Source organism: Ctenopharyngodon idella, chromosome 1 (assembly GCF_019924925.1).
Source record: "Ctenopharyngodon idella isolate HZGC_01 chromosome 1, HZGC01, whole genome shotgun sequence".
In the NCBI taxonomy this organism is placed as follows: domain Eukaryota; kingdom Metazoa; phylum Chordata; class Actinopteri; order Cypriniformes; family Xenocyprididae; genus Ctenopharyngodon; species Ctenopharyngodon idella.
In genome coordinates this window covers 41,578,783-41,586,728 of record NC_067220.1, presented here as the reverse complement: position 1 = coordinate 41,586,728, position 7,946 = coordinate 41,578,783, and the positions used below count along the sequence as shown (strand labels likewise).

Genomic DNA, 7,946 nt, shown 5'->3' with positions numbered 1-7,946 from the left:
CTTCTTGGGCATGTTTTAAGACACCCCTGAACGTCATCCTCACGCGCCGCACTGTCACGCTCGGGGTCCTTTCTCTGTTACAGTCGCGACCGGTGGATCTGGAAGGTTCTGCTTGGGATATCTGAACTTAACGTTATCTGAACCCATCCGAACAGCAGAGACGGCCTAGAGAGACCGGGCAACGTCCATCTGCGTCTGTGAAATCTGCGAAACAAAATAACATAAATATTAGCCATCATGCCTGAAGCGATGTCAAATGGGTCTAAAAACAAAGGAGGTGCGTATGTGGACCGGGACAAGCCCGCCCAGATCCGCTTCAGCAACATCAGCGCCGGGAAAGGTGAGAGAGATGGATATTCATATTAAAAATGTGAGAAACACTGACAGGGATTTTGTTTTATTATATTGTTGCTCTCCATGATGTACAGAGGGAGCATGAGTAAAGAAAAGTCCTGTACCGTTATAAACATGACTAACATCTTATCTGCATAAATGCTTTAATTTCTGCAAAAGTGACGCATTTAAAAGCATTAGGTGATGATAATGTAGCCATGTATGGTCCTCAATCACAATGCACACTCACTTTCGTCCATATAAGGTGTGGTCTTCATTTTGACAACACATGACGTACTCAAAAAGAGTATACATAAATATGTACGTATGAATATAATCAAAATATAAATATTATTTTAGTTCAAATATAAAAGGACGTCACACATTTCATTCATTAAGAAAGTCTTTATTGTTCGTAGAAATTTGACTAAAATGTTTTTTTTTTCCCTGCATATGTACATATGTGTAAAACATTTAGGCTACTATAAACAGATAAATGGTTAATTTAAAAATTATTATTATTTTTAAGAACAGATCTTTTTGTTATTTATGTTGCAACACACCCAAAATGCAGTCTAATATGTGTGAGTGTGTATGTATGTAAGTATGTATGTATGTATTTATATATTACAGTGCTTCCCACAGGTTTGAAATATACTTGCGGTGGTAGCCGGGTGAAAAATACTCCTATTACCCACGGCACAAAAATGGTCTACTGCATGTGACAAACAAATAATGTGTGATTTTTAACAGTATTTTTATTTATTGAAATTAATTTTAATTACATTGCATACTATTACATTTAATTACATATTATTATTATTATTATTATGTATTGTAAATTGTGCAAAATTACAGCATTTAAATGGTTCTTCTTTTCATATTGCTGTCATATAGTGTCTTTCTCAGTGAATGGGACACAGATTTTACTAGTAAAATTTATTTAATTAATTAATATATATGTGTCAAATAATGTTCTTAGTCTTTTCTTCCTGTGGGGGAGATACAATAATTTACTATGAATTACATGGAAATCAAATTAAATACAATTTATTGTGTAACCAAAATACCAATAATGCCCAAAAGAAAAAGAAAAAAACTCAGCGTGTGACTTTTAATTATAAACAAGCCCTAAATACACCGGGACTCTTATTTTGAAATGTCTACACAATTGCAGGCTGGTCCTTCAGATTCTTACAACCGTCTAAAACATTTTATATTAAGGCCATAAAGTAGACATTGTCGTAATTCATCAACTCGAGTTCATTAGCAATCCCTTGGCATAAATCTGCGCTTTTCATTGCCGTCTGAAGCGCTGTTGCGCGAGCCTGTAGAACGCGCAATAGCGCCGCCTTGTGACTTTGCAACATGCAGCGCTCTTTGTGAAATATCCAGCACGTCTCTGCAGTGCACGTGGGAATGTCAGCAGGAGTAAACAGTTCTGACGCACACGTAACGAGCAGGTACGAAACGCGTAGGGCGAGGGGAGATTTTACACTAGTTAATCGATCGCGGATGGTTTCATTATCTTGGGCGGATATAAAAGTATACGAGTGTAAAAATAATAAAAGCAAAAATGTGTATACTTGGGCGGCCGTTAATATACCTGGGCGGCCCGCCCAAGTAAAGTCTATGTGTGGGAAGCACTGATTTTATATATATATATATATATATATATATATATAATTAGTGTGTGTCTGTGTTGGAATGTATATAAATATATCTGTCTATAAATTCTTATTTATATATTTCACACCTGTATGTGTATATATGGTATGTGTAATGATTGTTCCCACACAGCAGTGTGGTATGTGTGATGAGTGTATATATGGTAGGTGTGATGATTGATCTTGTCTTTTGGTTGACAGCTGTCGCAGATGCCGTCAGAACGAGTCTGGGCCCTAAGGGCATGGACAAAATGGTACTTTTTTTTTTCATTGATATAAATCTCATCATATAATATGACGGTTTTATGCTTCACTTGACTTGGTATTATATCAATCAATGACTGTGTTTTGTGCACTGAGTGAATGTTTTTGTTCTCTGCAGATTCAGGATGGGAAAGGAGACGTCACCATCACCAATGATGGAGCCACAATCCTCAAACTGATGCAGGTGCTGCATCCTGCGGCCAAAATGGTAAATCAGTGATTCAGAGATGTTTTTCTTCATTTCTATAACCTGAAGGTGCTGAATGAAAGGTTTTGTTTTAGATTGATATTGTTCAGATTACTGATTGCAGATTTCAGTGTGGGGGGAAATTCAGACATGAATTGCTATTCTATTTTCTACCAATTCAAATCGATTTAACAAATTTCAAAAATCAAAAAGGGTTAGTTCACCCAAAAATTAAAATCTGTCATTTACTCGCTCTTGTGTACAATAAAAGCCTAAATTCAATCTGTTCATCGTATAAAGCGATTGTGTCTCTTCAGAAAATTTGTACTAAACCACTCAATTCATATGGAATATCAATATAACTTCTTGAAGCGTCAAAGTGGTAGTTGTGTAGCTGTCAATGGAGGGACAGAAATCGCTCAGATTTCATCAAAAATATCTTCATTTGTTGTTCTAAATGATTCCCACCCCAGTCATTGCATGTCAGAGGTCACGTCTGGAGTATCATGGGATACATCTGTGTGTGTTTTAGATGGTGGAGCTGTCTAAAGCTCAGGATATTGAGGCTGGTGACGGCACTACATCAGTGGTGGTGATTGCTGGAGCTCTTCTTGATGCCTGCTCTAAACTGCTACAGAAAGGTAAGCTTTGGTTACAATAAACATGTACCGATATGAACATTTTGGCCAATACCGATAATTATTTAAATTTGAAAGCCGATAACCGATATATTGGCCCTGTTTCAGGCACTTCATCATACATCAAATATATAAAGTACAGTAGCCTAGTTTGGACCAGTATATGTTTTAAAATGAATTTTACACTCCTATGGATTGCTTTCCTTAAAAAAAAAAAAAAATGGTTGCCTTACAAATAAATAAAATAATGCCTAAATAATGCAAACTAGTCATTGGACAACATTACTTAAAGGAATAGTTCACCCAAAAATGAAAATTATCCCATAATTTACTTAGCCTCAAGATATCCTAGGTGTATATGACTTTCTTCTTTCAGCCACAGTAATATGGCTCATCCCAGCTTTGTAATGGCATTGAATAGTGCCTAAAACATCATGATATAAGAAGAGTTTTTGAAGCTCCAAAAAGTGCATCCATCCATCATAAAAGTAATCCATACGACTCCAGTGGGTTAATAAAGGCTTGAAGCTTTAAAAATGGACACGTATCGGCTGATACCGATATGGTGGCCGATATATCGTGCAGCCCTAGTTAGCACTGGTTTGCTGTGCACTGATTTAGCATTATAACCCTCTGATGCACGATGTCATACAGTGGACAGATGCCATTTTTAACCATTCAGGTTGCCCTTTGACCCTTTCTCATAATTCTTTATTTGTCATAGAGGTGTTTATTTATGATAGCAAGTTTAACATAGTCTGTTTTTCCTGCCAGGAATCCACCCGACCATCATTTCCGAGTCCTTCCAGAAGGCCGTTGAGAAAGGGGTGGAGATCTTAACCTCCATCAGTCAGCCGGTGCAGCTCAGCGACAAAGAGACGCTTCTGAACAGCGCCACCACCTCGCTCTGCTCTAAGGTGGTGTCGCAGTACTCCAGCCTGCTCGCGCCCATGAGCGTCGACGCAGTCATGAAGGTCATCGACCCCGCCACCGCCACTAGCGTCGATCTCCGCAACATCCACATTGTCAAGAAACTCGGGTGAGACACAGTTTAAATGTAAAACCTGGCAGATACGCTGAACTTTGAGAATGAAGGCACACAGAAACTGATACATTGTCGAAAGCAGATACTCCCCAGTCTTTATTTTATCTCATATGTTTGCAGGTTACACATGTATGTTACAGTTTTCAGGTTGCAGAAAGAGTAGTTTCTCTTAGCAGAAATAAATTCATGGATGTGTGTGTGTTTGCAGAGGGACCATTGATGACTGTGAGCTGGTGGATGGTCTGGTGTTGACTCAGAGGGTGGTGAACACTGGAGTGTCCCGTGTGGAGAAGGCCAAAATCGGCCTCATCCAGTTCTGCCTGTCCCCTCCCAAAACTGATGTACGCGGTCATATGTTTTTTTTTTTTTTTTTTTTTTCTCAATTATAAAATAAAGATCTTGCTAAAGTGAAAAGTGTCTTCTTGCATCTATAGCATTGGTTAAGATCATAGTCATTGTTTTAATGTGTTTGTGTGGTGCTCTTGTTGGGACAGATGGACAATCAGATTGTGGTGTCGGACTACGCTCAGATGGACCGTGTGCTCCGTGAGGAGAGAGCTTACATCCTCAACCTGATCAAACAAATTAAGAAAGCTGGCTGCACTGTGTTGCTCATCCAGAAATCCATCCTGAGGTACAAAATCACCACAAACCTCCAGTCGCTGACAGGAAACGTGACACGCTAACCTTGCTATATACAGTAGTGGCCAAAAGTGATGTCCGGAGGGAATTTATTTGCACAATATTTGCTTTTAATGACACTTCAGGTTCAATTAAACAATCAAAATATTAGGAGTATGTTATACTGGGAAGAAGAATGAACTAAACTTGGTTAAAGTATTAAAATGACAACATTATTTGGCAAGAAAGGCAAACTCTATCATGTAATTAAAAATAGAAATAAATAAAAGAGAAAATAGAAATAGGCACAGCAAAACAAGAAGCTCACAGGAAATAAAGCATACATTACCTCAATTAGGCTTGCTGTGATAGTTGGTGTTAACGGTGTTCAGCCGCAACACCGGTTACATCACTGTGCACATTTTACTTACGCTTCGAAATTTCGAAATAGTGATTTAAAAGCGGGGTGCAAAAAGAGGGAAAATCTCCCAACATTCCCCACCTGGTGATACCGGTATTGTGTTCTCTCATGTCGATTACGACCGGTGGGAAAATTTTCTCACCGTCATATTCCTAACTACAGTGTAATCAGTTACAAATATTTTGTTGGTTCTCCTTTGTTTTTGATTACAGCAGCCATTTTCCTGGGCATTGAAACTTTGTGCATGTCATGTAGGGTTGGGTATCGTTTGAATTTCAGCAATTTCGATTCCAATTCTTATCGATTCCCTGTTTCTGAATGAAGTTTAGAAATTGAAATCAAATGTAAAATAACACTGCATATTTTTCTTTTTAGTTACAAAAGTTATTCAGTCAAGATCAGTGAGTGATTTTCTTTTGTTCTTGATTAACATTAATGACACAACCGGCAGCAGGTTTATTAGGCTGCTGTCACTTTAAGACCTAATGCATGGATCTGGACCTAAAGTGGAATCTAAATTTTAATTTTATAACAAGTATCCAATTCCAGAATTCGTGTTCATTTTCGATTCCTAACCCTCCTTAAGTTCTTCCCAAAGTTAAGCTTTATTGGAAGACCTGATCGTCTTATCAATTCAGGTTTATAATTTCCCAAAGGGTTTCAATGGCTTTAAGGTCAGGGGATTGGGGAGGCCATTTGAAGACTTTCGTTGCATTCGCCATTTGTTTGGGATCGTTATCATGTTGGAAAAGACACATTTGATCTCCAAACAGATCCTCCATATTTGGCTGCATTGTGTTCAGTATATGGACTTGTGTATCAGCCTCTGTCAGCGGTGCTCAACATGTTTGTGGATCCTTGTGTCTTTCAGAGATGCCCTGAGTGATCTGGCCCTTCACTTCCTGAATAAGATGAAGATCATGGTGATCAAAGACATTGAGAGGGAGGAAATTGAATTCATTTGCAAGGTATGACCAGCAAGATCCAGCTCTGTCATGAAACCATTAAATACGTTTTAGTGTAAAGTTTATCTATTATATCTATTATACATTCTGAAGTGGACATTCCTCTTTCTTCTTTCCCATCAGACTATTGGCACCAAACCTATAGCTCATATTGACCATTTCACTCCAGAGATGCTGGGAACAGCAGAGCTAGTAGAAGAGGTTAGCCTGGATGGATCTGGCAAACTAGTGAAGGTAACCTACCTTTTATAACATAGATGCATCTCCAACTGAACGTGTTTTGTTTTCTCATACATTTATTTATCGACGGATACTCCAAATGCAGAGATTCAGATGTTTTCGCTCTGTCCGTGCTGGATAATGACAGCAGTGTGTTGTCTGTGTTTTTTAGATCACAGGATGTGTAAATCCCGGAAAGACGGTCAGTATCGTCGTTCGTGGTTCCAACAAACTAGTGATTGAGGAGGCAGAGCGATCCATCCATGATGCCCTCTGTGTCATCCGCTGTCTGGTCAAGAAGAGGTAACAGAGATTGCAAGGGACTCAGATGTTTTTATGTATTTCTCAATGCATAACCTACTGGCAGTTTTAGTTTCATATTTCAAGATGATTTTGTATTTAAATAATTAAAAAAAAATCTTGTAGCATTATTTATGCAGTTGTAAATGCATTCATGCCACCTCTGAGCTGCATTAAACATTAAACCTAGCAGGTTTGATGTCTCGTGTTGCAAATCCAGCGACGCTGGTGTCTCTGCCTGTCTCTGTGGATGCTGCTATTCTCTCTGAACAGTTGGTTATCATGACAAAATAACCTTATAAAGTTCATACACTATACAATTGAGTGTATAGTGTGTCATTTGGGGCACAACTTTTGAATCAGTAGAAGCCGTTTGCTAACTCCTCCTCTTCCTGTGCGTCTGCAGAGCTCTGATTGCTGGCGGTGGAGCACCAGAGATCGAGCTGGCACTGAGGTTGGCAGAATATTCCCGCACTCTGGCCGGCATGGAGGCGTACTGTGTGCGCGCGTATGCCGACGCCCTTGAGGTCATTCCCTCCACTCTGGCAGAGAACGCTGGTCTTAATCCCATCTCCACTGTGACGGAGCTGCGCAACAGACATGCTCAGGGAGAGAAGACCGCCGGGATTAACGTCCGCAAGGTGCGACTCTCAACCACCCACTCAATAATGACACCTACGGACAGAAAGCTGTAACCGCTAACAGGAAATGAGTGTCTAACTTGTCTTTCGGTCTCTCAGGGTGGGATCTCTAACATCCTGGAGGAGCTGGTAGTTCAGCCTCTGCTGGTCTCTGTCAGCGCACTCACCCTCGCCACGGAAACGGTCCGCAGCATCCTCAAGATTGATGATCTCGTGAGTGATTTATGTCTGAGTTCTTAAAGGGACAGTTCACCCAAAACTGAAAACGCTATCATTTACTCACCCTCAAGTTGGTCCAAACCTGTGTGAATTTCTTTGTTCTGCTGAACACAAAAGATATTTTGAAGAATGTTGATTTTTAAAGGTTTAAAGGGGAGTGTGACCACTGCCTTAAAGGACCATAATTAGTGCTGATGTTGACTGTAAATGCACAAACATTAATGACGTCTCGTTTGTTCTGCAGGTGAACACGCGATAAAGTGAACATGACAAGTGAAGGAAGATCCAAGCCCACGCTGTAACCCCAATAAGACCAACTGATCTGTCGCTGTCTGTAGCTGTTACCTGGAGTAATTTAATAAAACATGTTTTTTTGACACACAAACTCTGGTCTTTTGTTGTTTTTTGTCTTTGATATATGTGGTG

The 7,946-nt window shown here is 39.5% G+C and overlaps 1 protein-coding gene across 13 annotated transcripts in view; it reads left to right on the top strand.

Moving 5' to 3' along the window:
* The first annotated feature begins 49 nt into the window (after positions 1-49).
* cct4 (chaperonin containing TCP1, subunit 4 (delta)) overlaps positions 50-7,946 on the top strand; it is a 34,014-nt gene continuing 26,117 nt past the window's right edge. For 2 of the 13 annotated variants that reach the window (XM_051895593.1, XM_051895558.1), the window contains exons 1-12: positions 52-340; positions 2,202-2,254; positions 2,383-2,472; positions 2,984-3,092; positions 3,864-4,128; positions 4,343-4,475; positions 4,629-4,768; positions 6,048-6,144; positions 6,265-6,375; positions 6,533-6,663; positions 7,067-7,301; positions 7,401-7,514. In XM_051895593.1, the coding sequence (XP_051751553.1) occupies positions 238-340; positions 2,202-2,254; positions 2,383-2,472; positions 2,984-3,092; positions 3,864-4,128; positions 4,343-4,475; positions 4,629-4,768; positions 6,048-6,144; positions 6,265-6,375; positions 6,533-6,663; positions 7,067-7,301; positions 7,401-7,514 (1,581 nt within the window). In that variant the 5' untranslated portion in view covers positions 52-237. Of the gene's footprint in view, positions 341-2,201; positions 2,255-2,382; positions 2,473-2,983; positions 3,093-3,863; positions 4,129-4,342; positions 4,476-4,628; positions 4,769-6,047; positions 6,145-6,264; positions 6,376-6,532; positions 6,664-7,066; positions 7,302-7,400; positions 7,557-7,764; positions 7,906-7,946 lie in introns of those variants that run through there. The other 11 variants (XM_051895569.1, XM_051895584.1, XM_051895540.1 and 8 more) reach the window with 9 other exon arrangements.